At 33.9% G+C, this 17163-nt stretch overlaps 1 protein-coding gene across 4 annotated transcripts in view; it reads right to left on the bottom strand.

The window, feature by feature from the left end:
* The window catches only part of Fstl5 (follistatin like 5), a 575824-nt gene that overhangs the window by 426985 nt on the left and 131676 nt on the right, over positions 1-17163 (bottom strand). For 3 of the 4 annotated variants that reach the window (XM_034501239.2, XM_076932540.1, XM_076932539.1), the window contains exon 3: positions 16908-16941. In XM_034501239.2, coding sequence (XP_034357130.1) covers positions 16908-16941 — 34 coding nt within the window. The remainder of the gene's footprint in view (positions 1-16907; positions 16942-17163) is intronic. The other variant, XM_076932541.1, reaches the window with a different exon arrangement.

Genomic DNA, 17163 nt, shown 5'->3' with positions numbered 1-17163 from the left:
GAGACCCATGGCTCCAGATACATATTTAGCAGATGATGGCCCTATCTGGCATCAGTGGGAGGGAAGCCTCTTGGTCTAGTGGAGTCTTAATTAAAAAAAGAAAGAAAACAAACAAATTTTAATTTTAAAATATCTTAACAAAAATGAGCCAACTGCACCTGGACCCCCTACTAAATTCTAAGTTGACTTACAAAGTAAACTAGTGCCAGTGATATTAATATGAGGTTGAATAGCTGAAATGGGCAACTGTAAACATTTTGTGGTTGTGCTTTGAGAAAAGGTAAAGTTAGCACCAAAAAAGAATGAATGAGATGCATTTCTACCAGTGCTTTCTTCACTGTAGTTTTAGTTCTGAACACACAACATGTATGCTTTCTACTGCACAGGTTATCACACTATGTAACATCAGCTAAGGCTTCCTGAAATACCTCAGCTCAGATTCGAGACTATGGGACATTATGGACTGCAATGATTTTACAGTGCAGTCTCAAAAAAATTAATGCTTTAATTGTGGAAAACAACTGCAAACATTTTAATACTTTACTACTGTCACTACACAGCACATGAGCATCACATTAGCATATATTAACATATTCACATTGTATCGCACTAGAATGTTTGATTTTGAAAATTGCTACATGAGATGCTAAATGGGGATTTTTAAGAATAAAGTTGTTGGGAGCAGACTTTAGTAGAAAGCGGCTAGATCAACTTTGCAGCCATCTGGAACCATATACCCTGATGAAAGACTTGGTTTTCAAAAGCCTATAACAGCTGAAGCACACTTGATAAATATATTGTTTATCCCACATAGCTTGTTTTGCTGTTTAGTGACCTCAGCTGTATGGTGCACGTGGCATGAGTTCATGGGCTCCTGGCAGGGTTTACAAGCTGTGCCCGGGAAGGGATCGCAGGCTCGCCATCTTGACTACCAACTGCTAAGCATCCTGAGTAAACTGCTGTGAGAAGGAACTGGTTGTTCCATGTCTTAATTCCTGCTGGTCAGGGTTGGCGCGGCACATAAAGTTAAATGAATTTTACATTAGAACAGAATTTCCAACAATTTTTAAATTGGCTTTGTTATAATGAAGAGACTGAGAGAGTGACAGGATTGAGAGAGAGCATAGCAAATAATTAGCCTTCAGAATGAGCCTTCTTAGGAGAAAGAGAGTCTCTTGACTGTGGGGGTCAGGATTACCTCTTAAGATTTGAGATGCAATTTCATATCAGAGATAACAAACTATAGAGTGCCTTAATAAGATGCTGACCTTAACACACAAACAGTGAAGCAGAGATTCAATGAAAGAAATACCTTAAAATAAGAATAAGCAAGGCAGGCACTATGGACAACCTGATGTAAGGTCTGGATAAGAAAGTGTTCAGAGAAATTTCAAAACAGTGGAAGTCCCTGATTTATCTAGCTTTCAGAAATATGTGAAAAGTTCAACACCGTGTGATGTACATGCCAGGAAGATAAGTAATTGATGGGACTATAAATAAATTTATCTTACAGCTACAAGGCAAGAGGGAACAGGTTTGACACTCCCCACTTCCCACTGAGAACTGTGTGTTCTGACTTTCCCAGCTGGGGCTTAACAGCAGCAGAGAGACATGGCCTGATTTCTGAGATTAGGGAGAGCTGCAGGGTCTGTGATGTAACAGACATCAAATACACTTCTCCTAGTCTCTATCATATATTCAACATGGAATTAGCAATTATAAAATCAAGATGTCAGTAAATTCTGGAAAACACTGTTGATGCTATATTGTAGTATCAATATTCAGCTAAAACTAATTCCTTATATAAAATAAGCACATCTCATTAGTATACAATTTTGCCTGCACCTTTAATAAGATTGTAGTTATACTAAAATTTTTAAAAACACATCTCAATATTTCTAGTAAATAAAGATTTTACTTGCATTTATCTATTCATTCATTTTATCCAAAAAGAAAAAATCCTGGATGAGAAAGGTTTAAAAAAAAAAAACTGATCAGAATTATCAAGAATTATTCCAATCTGCCATGTTTTCTTCATTCACTTTAAATTTAATTAAGTATTTCCAGCAGTTTTCAGATAAAATTGGATATGCTCACAAATGTGCAAAGCTCCCAAGAGCATTTTTTAATAAATAGGTATAGGCTTCTCCACTAAAAGTCTTCATATCTCCTTGCTCATGGAGAGCCTCGCTTTGGGGCTGATTTTCTGAGCTTCTGTAGCTGCAGGTGATATAAACTGTTCTTATCTTTGACCATGGTTGTTTCGGCTGTGACTCACCAAAATGCAAAGCACTGAGCTTTGTTCTAGACTGACTCCAAAACAGAAAACTGCTACAACTTTACCTGATAACTGAGATATAAAATATTGTAGAAACTTTTACTATGATAAAATACTATGATACAACAGTTAAAATATTATTTTAATGTTATGCCAACATGATGACTCTAGAATGGAAATACTATGTTAGATTGGCAAGACTTTCTGTCTAAGTGTAGTTCTCATTGACATTTTGAGCATTAACTTAAGGAATGAAAACCAGAAGGTTTTCTGAGTTTTGTTTTTTTTGGGGTTTTTTTGTTTTGTTTTTTTTTCAACATAGGTTCTTTCCCACTTCTGGCAGACCTTTCAGTTAATATGCATAGTACAGGTATTAGAGAAAAGTACCAAAAAGAGCTACAAATTGATAGAGACTGAACCAGCAAAATGAATACATGCCACATGTTCATAGAAAGTTATAGACCCCAACTTTCTCAAAATGTGATGTTTTAATCATTGTTTTTCCAAGTGTAAGGTTTCTTGTAAGCTCCTACTAATACTAAGCTGCCTACTTGTGGCAATGTTCTTCATCCATTCTTCCAACTCTTCAATTGGTCCCAGGCTTTAGGAACTCTGCCAGAAATTACTGCTTCAATAGATCTTGCACTTAACTCCTTTGGCTGCTTTATCCTCACAAGACTAAGGCCTGTATCTTGTTCTTTGCTTAGACTTTCCCTGGGAAATTAGACTACAATATTTTTTAATAATAACCCTCAACCTGTACAGCTTCCATTCTGTGACTAATATTGTTGGCTCTTTATCTGATTCTGGTTGCTTGAAAGTATTAATCCACAGCATTATGTGTAGAACAATAGAAGAACAAGTTGAGATATATACACAGACGTAGAAAGGCAAACCCTTTGACTCTAAGTGGGAGTTGAATAGAAAGTGGGGATGGGGCCAAAGGAGAGGAGAGATGGGGAAGATCCCCAGGCTGTGCTACAGTAATCTGTAGGATTAGAGGAAGTCAAGAGCTGGAGACCAAGAGTCTCTTTTGTTTTGAGATAAGGGCTGAAGAGGTCTGAAGGCCTGTGGTAGCAGTAGTTGGGGAGTGAGCCATGTCTTTGTTTTCATCCTTGGGGAAGCCCACACAATAAAATTCTAACCCGCTTCTTTCTCCTATTTGGTCTTACAGGACATAGAGTTGGGGACCTAAATGTCAGAATCAATGAAGCAGAGTCATGTAGTAATCAAGTAGTAGAAATCATCTTGATTAAGGCATAGAGTATCTAAATATTTGTCACACAAATTTTTCAGAGAGGAACTATTACACGTATGCCATGTGCAAGCTGCATTAGCCACATTAGGTCTTGCATTTCTCCTCATAGTCATATTCATGATGTTTCCATGTGCAGTATAATTCACTTATACACATGCTTTTTGATGGCCGCCAGCTGGTACTTGAAACCTTCCATATACTGGCAGCTGGCATCTCAATCTTAGTGAAGAAGTTTTATTTATGCTTCACAAACTATTCACAAATATTTTCTATATAACTTTTGTGAAAATGGTGCTTGCTGGGTATTTAAAGATATAGAGATATATGCTTTAATTTTAACCATTTATAAATGAAGTTTTTCTTTAAACATGAGATAAACAGTACATATATATATGCATACTTATATATACAAACTATATTATTTTATATTATTTTATTTTAACTTATATTATTTATTATATTTTTATTGGATATTTTACTTACATTTCAGATGTGATCACCTTTCCCCATTTCATTCTCACCCAGGAACCCCTTATCACATCCCCCCTCCTCCTGCTTCTATGAGGATGTGCTCCCACCCACCCTCCCACTCCCACCTCCCCACCCACGAATTCCCCCACACTGGGTCATCCAACCTTCACTGGACCAAGGACTTCCTTTCTCACCTATGCCCAACAATGCCATCCTCCCCTAAATATACAACTGGAGCCATGGATCCATGTGCTCCCATAGGAGCTGCTGGTTTAGACCCTGTGAGCTCTGGTTGGTTGATATTGTTGCTTTCTCCATGGAGCCTCAAAGACCTTCAGCTCTTTCAGTCTTCTCTCTCAATTCTCCATTGGGAAGCCCATGATCAATTCAATGGTTACCTGTACGCATCTGCCTTTGTTTATTTCAGCCTCTGGCAGACCTCTAAGGAGACAGTTATATCAGGTTTCTGTCAGCATGCACTTCCTGACATCCACATCAGCATCTACCTTTGGTGACTGCACAAGGGATGGATACCCAGGTAGAACAAATACCAGACTGCCCCTCTTTCAGTTTTTGTCCCACACATTGTCTCTATATTTGTTCCCTTTGAGTATTTTGCTACTCCTTCTAAGAAGGACCAAAGCACCACACTTTGGTCTTCCTTCTTCATGAGCTTCATGTGGTCTATGAGTTGAATCTTGGGTATTGTGAGCTTCTGGGCTAATATCCAATTATCAGTGAGTGAATACCATGTTTGTACTTTTGTGATTGGGTACCTCACTCAGGATGATATTTTCTAATTCTATTCATTTATGTAAGAATTTCTCAAATTCATTGTTTTTAATAGCTGACTAATTCTCCATTGTGTAAATGTATCACATTCTCTGTATCCATTCCTCTGATGAAGGACATCTGGGTTCTTTCCAGCTTTTGGCTATTATAAATAAGGCTTCTATGAACATAGTGGAGCATATGTCCTTGGTGTAAGTTGTAGCATCTTCTGGGTATATGCCCAGGAGTGGTATATATAGCTGGGTCCTCAGGTAATGCTATGTCTAGTTTTCTGAGGATTGGCCTGACAAATTTCCAGAGAGGTTGCACCAGCTTGCAATCCCACCAACAATGGAGGAGTGTTCCTCATTCTCCACATCCTCACCAGCATCTGCTATCACCTCAGTTTTTTATCTTAGTCATTCTGACTAGTGTGAAGTGGAGTCTCAGGGTTGTTTTGATTTGCATTTCTCTGATGACTAAAGATATTGAGCATTTTTTAGGTGCTTCTCAGCCATTCAAGTTTCCTCAGTTGAGAATTCTTTGTATAGCTCTGTACCCCATTTTTAATAGGGTTGTTTGGTTGCCTGAGTCTAATTTCTTGTGTTCTTTGTATATATTCGCCCTTTATTAGATGTGGGATTGATAAAGATCTTTTTCCAGTTTGTTGGTTGCCTTATTGTCCTATTGACCGTGTCCTTTGCCTTACAGAAACTTTGCAATTTTATGAGGTCCTATTTGTCAATACTTGATCTTAAAGCATAAGCCATTGGTGTTCTGTACGGAAAATTTTCCCCTGTGCCTAGGTATTAGAAGGTCTTCCCCACTTTCTCTTCTATTAGTTTCAGTGTATCTGGTTTTATGTGAAGGTCCTTTATCCACTTGAACTTGAGCTTTATAAAGGAGATAAGAATGGATCTATTTGCATTCTTCTACATGCTGACCTCCAGTTGAACCAGCATCATTTGTTGAAAATGCTGTCCTATTTCCACTGGACAGTTTTAGCTCCTTTGTCAAAGATCAAGTGACCATAGGTGTGTAGGTTAATTTCCGGATCTTCAGTTCTATTCCATTGATCTTCCTGCCTGTCTCTGTACCAATACCATATAGTTTTTATCACTACTGCACTGTAGTACAGTTTGAGGTCAGGGATGGTGATTTCCCCAGAAGTTCTTTTATTGTTGAGAATAGTTCTCAATTTCCTGTTTTTTTTGTTGTTGTTGTTATTCCAACTGAATTTGAAAATTGTTCTAAACACTAGGGGATCATAGATTTTTATAGATCAAGCCCACAAAATAACTAACTAGCAACCAAGCATCTGAGATACTTTTAAAAATCAGTCAGAAAATAAATGTTTCAAACCTAAGTACAAAGTAAATGAATGGCTACTACCTGAGCATTATAGAAGCTACATTGAAGAATTCTTCAAAGAAAGGAAAATAAGCAATTGTGAATGCTTAGAAAAGAATAAAGATCATGGGAAATAAATAAAAAAACTAGGAAATTTTTAATGTGTCCAAATCATCAAATTCCAAAGATGAATTAGGAGAAATGGAGACACAGAGATTATCAAAAAGTACAGCATCAAGAATAGATTACTACTTTAGAACATTGGGGCGGTAAAATCCTGTAGACCCACAAATATTACATGTTTTAACCATTGCTCTTGGTTACCCTGCAGGACTAGACAGTAAGACCTTATATAAAGCAAGACCCTGCTGAAGAATCTATATACTTGAATCAGAGAACAGGAAGAAATCAAACTACAACTGACCTGGAAGCTTTGTCCCTACTAGATAGCTGAAGTGCTAGAAGGTTCTATGTGCACTATCAATTGAGAAAAGTCATCATCACGTTTATCTGTCTGTGAGCCCTGTAAACTACAAAAATATTGGGATAGTAAGATATGGCCACTGATGCAACAGTGTTATGAACATTATGCTAGTAACCAACTTGTTGCTGATGGGATTTGAGGTCAGCTACCCAAGACAGAAACTGTATGTGTTACCATTATCAGGGCAAGAAACTGGTGGTAGGTAAGTCATACACCTTTGTGGGGTGTGGTAGGGGGCAAAGGGACAATAGAATCATTCTACCAAATGTCCACAGTGTTAAATAAATCCTAATGATTTCTTTCAATACTTGTAGATTAGTGCATCTCTTAACCCTCACCAGAAAATCTTCTTGTTTCAGTCATTGGTGTCTAAAACAAATATCCACAACTGGTCCATATAAAAAAATAAAACTATGTATCACTCATCTCTAAATAGGATTTCTCTATCATATTCTCTTCTCCTAAGGGACAATTGCAGAAAAAAAGTGTGCAGAGACTGCAAGAGTTAGCTGTGGTAGATTTGCAGATGTCTTCTTCAATAAATGATGTGGGAAAAAAATTGGACATCACCTGGACAAAAATAAAATTAGACTCCTGTGTATTGTCACTTAAAATAAGTCACTGAAAACAGATTAAATACTTAAGTACTAGAATAAAACCTGGGAAAGTACCACAAGAAAACTTAGGTGATAACCTTTGTGTGAGGGAATAGAAAATGTCATATAAAAATTTCCCCACTTCAGGCAGCCTTCTGATAAGATTTATAAAGTTGGAGAAAAATTATTATATGTGATAAGGTATTGATTAATAGTCACCACAACATATTTTGGGGAAAAAAAAGCAAGAAACGAAGCCACAGATCTTCACTCATGTTGTACCTATATTGATCAAGAAATGTAACTCAACATTAGAATTTTTGTTTAGATATGAAAGGCTCTGACTTTCAATTTCAGCTCCATAAATAAAAACATCATGAAGATATTATTTAGAGAAATCACCATAACATATATACTATCAGAATATATTTTATATTATATATGAGCATTTTTTAAAAATGTTTTTATGAAGATTTTCTATGCCCAAATCTTTTAAAGAGAAAGTTTTAAGAAGTGGCTATTTAAAATCTATTCAGATACATTATCATAAGTTAGCTATGAAGGATCATGAGACTCTAGCTGAGGTTGTTACTCTATCCAGGATGTTCCCAAGTCCCATCTCCACCCAACCTAAAAGAGGAGACTTCTGCCCCTAGACCAAGCAGAGAGGGACCACCCAGAACCCCCTCTGTCTGGTGATCTGAATTCTTGCTTAGGTTGCGCGGCTAAGCACTGCAAGGGAATATAAATAAAAGTTAAAAATATGTTTCTGGGTTCCCCAAGGGACAAGCCTGACTGCATAGGGGTTAATGTCAAAAGTATCCCTTCTCCAGAAAAAAGACATCAGGACGGGTATGGCCCTCATGCTTCACTGGACAACGACAGTGGGACTGGAGCCATTACAAGGTCCCCTTTAATTACTGGAGGTTAGGCCTCTATCCCTGCCTTGGCAAGATTAAAATCGCCACAGCCCTTCTATACTTGGAGAAGGGAGATGTCAGGGGCAGCCCTGCTTACACACTGAAGGCCTAAAATCAGCCATAAGCCTAAAATCATCAATAGGCCTGACATTCATTCCTGCTAACACAAAGTCTTGTGTCTCTATGGAAAAACACTGAAACAGATGGCTATAAACTATTTTAAACAGGCAGCTTTTGTTGAAATCTACCAGTCTGAGTAGTCATAGACCTTGTAAATAGGCAGCCTTGGCAGATAGTACCAAATTAGATTAGGACAAGTGAATCATAGGCAGAGTCCTTCATCCAGCTGATACCCTGTTCTAAAAGATATCTGTACTCCCCCTGAATACTTAGGCTCCTGTGTCATCCCCTTGCCCACATCCTGTATTTTTGTGTTTATAACCCTTGTGTTAAAAAGTAAAAAAAGAAGTGGCTATTTAAATTAAAAGATGATATCCTGAATTACTCTTGGGGAAATGGTAAATTGTATAGTAATTGTAGAATTACTATTGAAAATCCTAAAGTCATAATAGCTTCAGGAGGGACTCTAAGGTAGATCAATCTGTGCTCTCAGTTTTACTATTTAGGATTTTGCTGCTAATCCTGCCAAGATAATAAAATGAATAATAAAAATGGCCTACAGCTTGAATTGAGATCTTTGTGGACTTATGGGAAACATTAAAATTAGTGTATTTAACATGATTCTGAGCCACCAGGATGGGTTTTCAGCAAAATAAAGAGATTGCTCATGATTATCAATGTATATAAGAAACCCTGCCTTATCTATTGGGTGCAGTTTCGTTGCTTTATGGAAATGCTAACTCTTCTGTGTTGTGGATACATTTTCAAGAATCACTAATCCTAGATCCATCAAAGCAAAATTTTTCATATTTGGCCGATACTCTATTGTAGAAATCATCACTATATTAAAACATAGCTGATATTCAGCATTTAAGTTAGAAGGAGACATATGTGCGAACCGCCATTAAAGCTGAATTAATAATTTTTTTTACATTATATCCCTTTGCTAAATTGGCTAAAAATATTTTTGCCACGTATCTACAAATGAATGGACTCCTAGTTGTTTAAGCTTGCTTCCTGGAGTCTTTCCCAATGACTAAAGAAGTCCAAATTATTTATTTTTATTGTTTTAATACAGTTTAATTAAAAGATAACTATGTCACATTATGCTTTCTCTTTCCTTACTACACCCAGTTCCAGGTACCCTCCCTCCAACTCTTTTCATTTTAAAGCACATGGACTTCCTTGACTGAGTGTAACAGAGTAGGGGGCATTGCCCAGCTACTGGGACTGTTCTTTTCTCTGATAAGTGAGCCTCATCTCTCCTACCAGGGTCATAGTTTTGTTTTCTGTTGCTGTGATAAAATTCCTTTGTTAAAAAAAAAATACAGAGAAAAAAGGGGTTTTGACTCACAGTTCAATATTATATTCCATCATTTGGTTGGGTGTTAAATTGAAGCAGCAGTTCCATTACATTGAGAGTTAAAACACAAGAAAAGGGCTTAATATATGCCATTACTCATGAACAGGGAATGGTGCCACTCACAATGGGCATGTCTTTACATCTCAATTAACATACTCAACATAATCCCTCCATGAAATAACAGACTAGTTTAATCTATATAGCTCTACACTGAGAATATTAAACCAGATGGCACTAGATTGAGTTGTCAGGGAAAGCTAACCGTCACAGCCAGCATGCATAAAATTATCAAGTTAACTTACTAGCCAATCATATATTTGACAGTCTTTACAGTTATTGGTAAGTTCATGACTAAACTTCAAGATTATAAAATACAGGGTTAAAATTATGCAGAAAATAGACAACTTATATTAGGCTCTTCTTATTTCCTTTTGAAAGCCACCAATTCCCCAGAACTGTATATGGTCTAACATCCTTTTGACTATCAAAATTATAGCACATCATTAGGTGTTCCCTGTCCAAGATAAGAATGTCTTCAGATAGTATTGCAGACATAAAGCAGAGTTTCCTTGATTCTCTGTGACCCTGACTTGACAAACACCTTGATTTATGTCCCTCTTTTATTTTCTAACTAATAAAATCCTATGTAGCCAGTTTCATTGTGGAATATGGTATTTGAATAAATGTGCATCTCTATTCCTGGGCTCATATGTAGCTCTTGAACAAAATATCTTTTATTCCTTTTGCTGGGATAACAGAGCTTTTATGTTAGCATAAACATAAAGTTAGTCTAAAACAGTCATGAAGGAAACATCATGCCTGTTCATCATTACATCATTAGGAGACAAACTTGTGACATCTTCCAAATGCAATAGAAAAAGTAAAATAATTAAATAGCATAAACTTTAATTTGATATATTTTTTATTTTGTATATTTATGTATTTGAGGTTTTTGCAACATGTATTTTTCTACCATTTTATATTACATAGCATTCTCTAAAAATGAAATAAAATGCACAAAAGTATATGCTAAAAGGGGGGATTATTAAGTTGGTTTACAAATAGAACTGAGAGGCTCACAGTCCTCATCTGTGTGTAAAACATGTTGAAAATACAGTAATTACTTAGCCCAAGTATCTGATCTAGATGTCATTATTCTAGATCTGGTGCTAAAAGACTCACAGCTGCATAGATGCACCACTGATATTGATTCTATATGATGAGACTAAAGAAACTGGAGTCTTCTGCTAGTAGTCTACAGAGATGAGTGTGCACTTTCTCAGAAGGAGGAGGCAGAATCAGACCTGTGCACACACCATTTCCCTTGAACCCTGTTCTATCCATTCTGCCAGTTGGAACACACCACCCATAGTCAAGGTCACCATTTCTCTTGTTACTTCTCCCTACATTCCTGAAGAAGCACCCATAGTTGTGTTTTCTAGATTACTCTAAATCCACCCAAATTCACAATCAATACCTCTCATCAAGCATGGATATATTAAAAATGAGTAAAAGGTATACATTTAATAATATGTGAACAATAACTTGGATAATCTAAAATTTTTACATCTTACTCAAATGAGTCAAAAAAGTAAATGCTAATCTTGATTGAATTCTTAGATAAGCATTCTCTAGTATATTTACATTAGCCGTGAGAAGAGAAAATACAAAGAGCTTCATGAAAGAATGAATAATAGAAGAAGTTAGCAAAAATCAGCCTTTCTCAGAATGTATGCTCAATTACTCTAATGCTATGAATCATAATTACTATTTCCTGGAAGGTAGGTGATAGGGTAAGAACCCTGGATCAAATTAAAGACTTGAAATATATATATAAACAAAGGCAAGCAACACTATGATCATGTAAAAATCTTGCATTGGCAGAATGCATTTCAACCACATGTGCTTTATTATTCTCATACATTAGAAGAAATCCACCAATAATTTAGGAAGTTATCATTTGAGTGTAAAGGTATAAATTTGGTCATTATGCAGGTCATTATATTATGCAGGACTGTATATATTTACATAAAACATAGAAATAAAAATGTATCATAATTTTAAAGGGAATTTTTTTATATATTTCATAAATATTACAAGAGCTGTCAAAGCTGAGCAAAGCATATTTAATTAACAGCGAAAAAACCTTAAATATAACAACATCACTTTTTGATATGACATCTAATTTGCTTTATTTCAAAAAGAATTCAGATACCTCACAAAACATTAAAAATATATGATAGTAGTTATTTTGGGGAACAAAATACAAATAGATACTCAAAAATACAAGGTAACAAATTCTCTTTAATGAAGTAAGTGTCATATTTAATGTGCCCAAATGTCAAAACAAAACAAGAAAGCAAAACAAGTAATGGACCATAGAGTGTTTTCTTTGACATATGAAACAGAGACTGCAGTACAATACAAAATTGAAATATTCAGGCACAGGACCATTTCAGGAAATAATCATTCAAGAAATTATTCATTCTAGTGGAAACTATTTCTTTACACTAAATATATAATAATCAACTATGTTAAGTTTCTTATTAAAATATTAGTTATGTGACTATATCAAATGATACTTTTTAAAATAAAATCTCTGTTGAAGGCACTTAGCTTTTGTAAGGTCCTTAATAAAAGAAGTTTTGCATTAGAAATTAAAGGAAAGGTCAGTGTTGATTAGGTAGTGTATGGTTTAAAATAAAGTGAATCATAAAACCACTGACTTAAATATAGAAAATTTAATTATATTTTATATGAAGCTTTAAATCATTTAGAAAACATAGTCATTTGGACTCTGTTTGCACAACATCTCCAGACCTATTATGTTCTGCTATCTTTTACCTTGCACTGGCTGTTGGTGGGCAAGAATTTGCAGTGCAAATCATTTTGAAATAAATAAATGATGTGTTCAATGACATGATTTATTGAAAGCTGCTGGAGATCTAAATAATATGAAAATGGTTCAAAGAGACAATATGTTTTGACATAAAGTAAAATGAACTCTTCTCTGCATGAGTAATAAACTTGAACAGTTGCTTTTGGACTCTATTCTACTGGCCTTAGTAGTGCCATTCTATAGAAAAAGATGATTGACTTCTAGGTTTATTTTTCAGGATAACATTAATCAGGATAATTTAAAATTGTAACAACTTATTTTGATGAATATTTTTATTTAAAATTTTTTATCATACATATATAAATATATGTATGTATTCTCCCTCTCACATCCTCTCGAACTCCAACTTAGTGTTATTTTGAAAGAGAAAGAGAAAGAGAAAGAGAAAGAGAGACAGACACACACAGAGAAACAGAGAGAGAGAGAGAGAGAGAGAGAGAGAGAGAGAGAGAGAGAGATTATTGTGATGTATTTATGTGATCAAGTGTACTTGCAAGTATTTCCAACAATGAGGGTGTATATACAGACTGGAAGTTATATTCAGATGTTGTCCTTAGTAATTTTTTCTGTATTTACCTTTTTTCTCTCTCTCTATTTCTCTAACTGACCTGGAGCTAGGCTATACTGGCCATCTGTATGGTCTTATTATTTTGTTTTTACTCCCATCACCCCAATGCTGGAGTTTTAGACACAGATTTTTGAACCTAGTTTGTATTAATAAGTGGGTATTAAGTATGGTCCTTAGAAAATCATGCTTGTGCAGCAAACATTTTCTCTCAGATCTATCTTGATGAATTTTTAAAAGATAAAAAGCGTATTACCTTAAATCATAAATAAAATGATCAAATGCATTCCACTGACAGCAAACTTGAAAAAATCTGAGGGAACATTTGTTGGCATCATTCATGTTGTTCACTGTTAATGTTCTAACACATTTCTTCATTTATTAAGTTTCATTAGTGTGAAGCTCCAGAAAGTTTGAATCTCTAAGAAGAGTCCAAACCTATTGTATCTATAATAAATTCCATCATTCATTGTTTTCCCCACAAGTATCAATATCTGTCAACTTGACAAGATATAGAATCCCATAGAACATAAGCCACTGTACACATTTGTGAAACATTATTCTGTTAAATGAAATGGGGGAGACATATTGTAATTGTTGATTACACCATCCCACAGGATTGGGTACTGGACTAAATTAAGGGAAGAAGCAAGCTGAGTAACAAGATTCATCTCTCTCTGCTTCTTGACTGGAAATAAAAGTGACCATGGCTGCACACTTTCATCACAATACCTTTCTAACCAAGGTAGATTTATCACCCAACTTTAACCCAAGACAAATCCATCCTTCCTTCAGTTGTTTTAGGGCAACATGTAGCCAACAGACAGTTTCTAGTAGAGATGCTTTTAAGAATTACAATGTTTTACAAGGTGGATGTTTATCATAATAAAATTATCCAAAGCTTTTATAGTATTAAAAAATTGAAATATAAATGCATCATTTCTCCCTTCCTTGTCCTTTCTTTAAGTGATTCCATATATCCCTACTTATTCTTTTGTAAATTTTTGCTTCCTGATTATCATTTTTGTTATATACATATATGTATATAAATATATAAATATTTCTAAATATATAAATACAAGCTATTCAGTATACTGTAAGTTCCATTCAATTCCAAGTCCTCGAAAGAACTGAACTGCATTTTGGACAATATTCATCATTGTGGTATAAAAAAATAACAGAAATCAATAAAATTTGTATCTTTAAAATCTGAATATAGAAAAGAATAGTTCTAATTAAACATGGCAAATTTTCCAATGTACAACTAATAATTGATTAATAAAGTATGATTTAAAATAAAATACATATTGATATAGATTATTTTCTTTTGATCTGATTTACTATTTTTATCATATAAACACTAAGCCATATTTAATAATATTTGATTGACTATTAAAATAATGTCAGATGGGTAAATAGTACTACACAGTGTTTGATGTTTATTAGTAGTTTAACAAAAAGTTACATCCATGAAGAAAGTAACTTAGGTTTCAGAGCCTCTACATTGTAAAACAATAGATTATTCAAACTATAGCTAACTGTAGAAGGAACACATATTTTATTTCTATCATTTCTGAATGAGAAGAACACAATGTGTTCATTAAAAAGATGAGAAAGAGAGAGTGTGTTAGATGCACATTTTTGCTCTTGAGGATGGGTAATTAGTCTTTTATTTATAAAGCAAAAGAAAAGATGATTCATATAATTTCACCAATAGATAATCAGGGTAAACTGGCTGTAAATATTTCAACAGGTGTTTTAAACTATTTGAGCAACTTAAAGGATTGGCAACTTGGCAGAAATGCAAAGTTATTTGTAAGTCATGTATTAGTTCAATCTTATTCAAAATGTTGTTGCACCACTATGGTCTACAGAAACTTCATTTTAATTGAATTGTGTAGATGATCAAATATGACACTTCTTTGAAAAATACTGGCAGGTTTTAATGAATTTATTGTGTTACTTATTTTAAAATAATCTTCAAAATGAATTATTTGGTAACAGTATTTTTATAAAACTTTATGGATTTCAATGCAATATAAATATACTAATGTTATATATACATGATATTTCTGTGAAAGTGTGTTAAAGATTGTCTACAAATTAAAACTTTCAGCTTTATAGAACTGTCTTCATTTCTCTACTGTAATCATCAGCACAAATTTAAATTGGAAAGACTATATTAAACAACTGTAAACCTCTCAAATTGGAAAATAAAGACTCCCACTTAACTTATTAAATATAGCAAACATATACAAAAACCATTCATAATTCAAATAAATGCTTTCTCTTGGTTAAATCATATAAACATGTAATTTTAGAAAATATAAAAATATTAATTTCCAGGATATTTCAAAGAAAGATCATATTCTACAAACATTAACCTGTTACACAATTAAAAGTTTATAGGTATTTCCAAATTTATTTCTACACATGTGACAAAATAGAGATCAAGTTTCATTTAACTGCTTTGAAATTTGTTTATAGAAGAACACTGGAAACATTAAGTTAGAATCATTAAGTTGGTGGTTCTTGTTATGAGCAAAACCAGGCACAAATGGAGGAAATTAAATTAAAACCTTCTTCTAGACCTAATTCCATGTAATAAACTTGTTCGAATAAATGAGATTAGCCGTTACACAGGAAGTTCACAGAACAACTAGATGAAAATAATTTATAAAAATATTAACATGGATTACAATGATTATTTCCTAAGAAACATGCAATTTTCAAAATTGCCTAACAGTTCTTAATAAGCTATAGCTTCATACTGTTATTCTTTTGTTTTATTTAACATTGACACTATAAAAGCTATTCTTTAGAAGATAAAATTATTCCAAGGAAACAGCAGTCCTTCTAGTTGAAATAAGCAAGTGCTGGTGTCATAATTCATCACTCATTCACATATAAGTCAGTAATTTTAAAAAAATCATCCAGTATGTGTGAGTTTTGAATCATATGTCAGCGAAGAACAGAAGAAGGTCAGGCAAACATCATCTCCAAAATTTTATTACATCGTTAAAACATATTCCCAGACAATACTTACAAAACATAATTTTTACTTGATATGGTGTGATTTGTACATCCAGGGTAATAAAACATCAAGAATAATGTTTCACTAAACTTATTTCTTCTTCAACAACAGAGTTACAAGTATGATTTAATGTTAACCTGATACACTGGAGCCATCTTCATGGGCAGGAAGATGTGCAATCAGTATGTCAGAAATTCATGTCATTTGAATGCATATCAGACAGCATGTCTTAGAACAGAAATTCTAATTTGCAACCCAAAAGTGTGCTTCTCAAATCTATCATTAGTTTGTTGAAGATAAATGTGTATAATAATTTCAGAGGCAAAAGATGTCATGTTTCCTATTGCCCAAACATAATTAATTTAATTTTTAACTCAGGATTTTCCAGAGTTTCCTTTTTCTTATTAGAAATATTTCATGCTATGCTATTATCTATTTAAAAACATTAACAAATATCTTCAATAATTTACATATAAGTAAAGTAAGATAGAAATGGCCCAATACTGAGTTCATTATAGAATGTATTTTAAAAAGTTTCATTTATCTATTTATAGATGTGACAAAACACTAAATCCTTGCAATACTGGTTGGGGCAGTGATCTTATCTTGACCATCTTGTGAACAAAGATTTTCTCAACAGAGTAGTCTGCTGGCAATACAGAATACCCAGAGGTTCAAATCATTTTAGAATGGTACTGCAGACTATGAATTATACTGTTATTACTGTATTTTTAAGATGGTATTACATAATTTTCTATTTAACCTTTGAAAGATTATTTTAAAATATTCATTTCTTACCTTTGATTCTTGAACTCTCTTGACGTTTTTCCTGCTGAAATGAAAACAGAAATAGGTCAAAATCTTTAAATAAGTATGTTACTGATATGTTGATAAATTTTTATCATCAACATGAGTCAAATGCTTTCAATACGTATACTTCAAAACATAATTTTGAAAATAATCTATCCAATTAATAATACCTCCTGGTGTACTGGTTCTATAAGATATATATATATATATATATATATATATATATATATATATATATATAACA

Source organism: Arvicanthis niloticus, chromosome 4 (assembly GCF_011762505.2).
Source record: "Arvicanthis niloticus isolate mArvNil1 chromosome 4, mArvNil1.pat.X, whole genome shotgun sequence".
In the NCBI taxonomy this organism is placed as follows: Eukaryota; Metazoa; Chordata; class Mammalia; order Rodentia; family Muridae; genus Arvicanthis; species Arvicanthis niloticus.
Note: the sequence above shows the minus strand (reverse complement) of the source record. Positions and strands in the feature narration are given on the sequence as shown.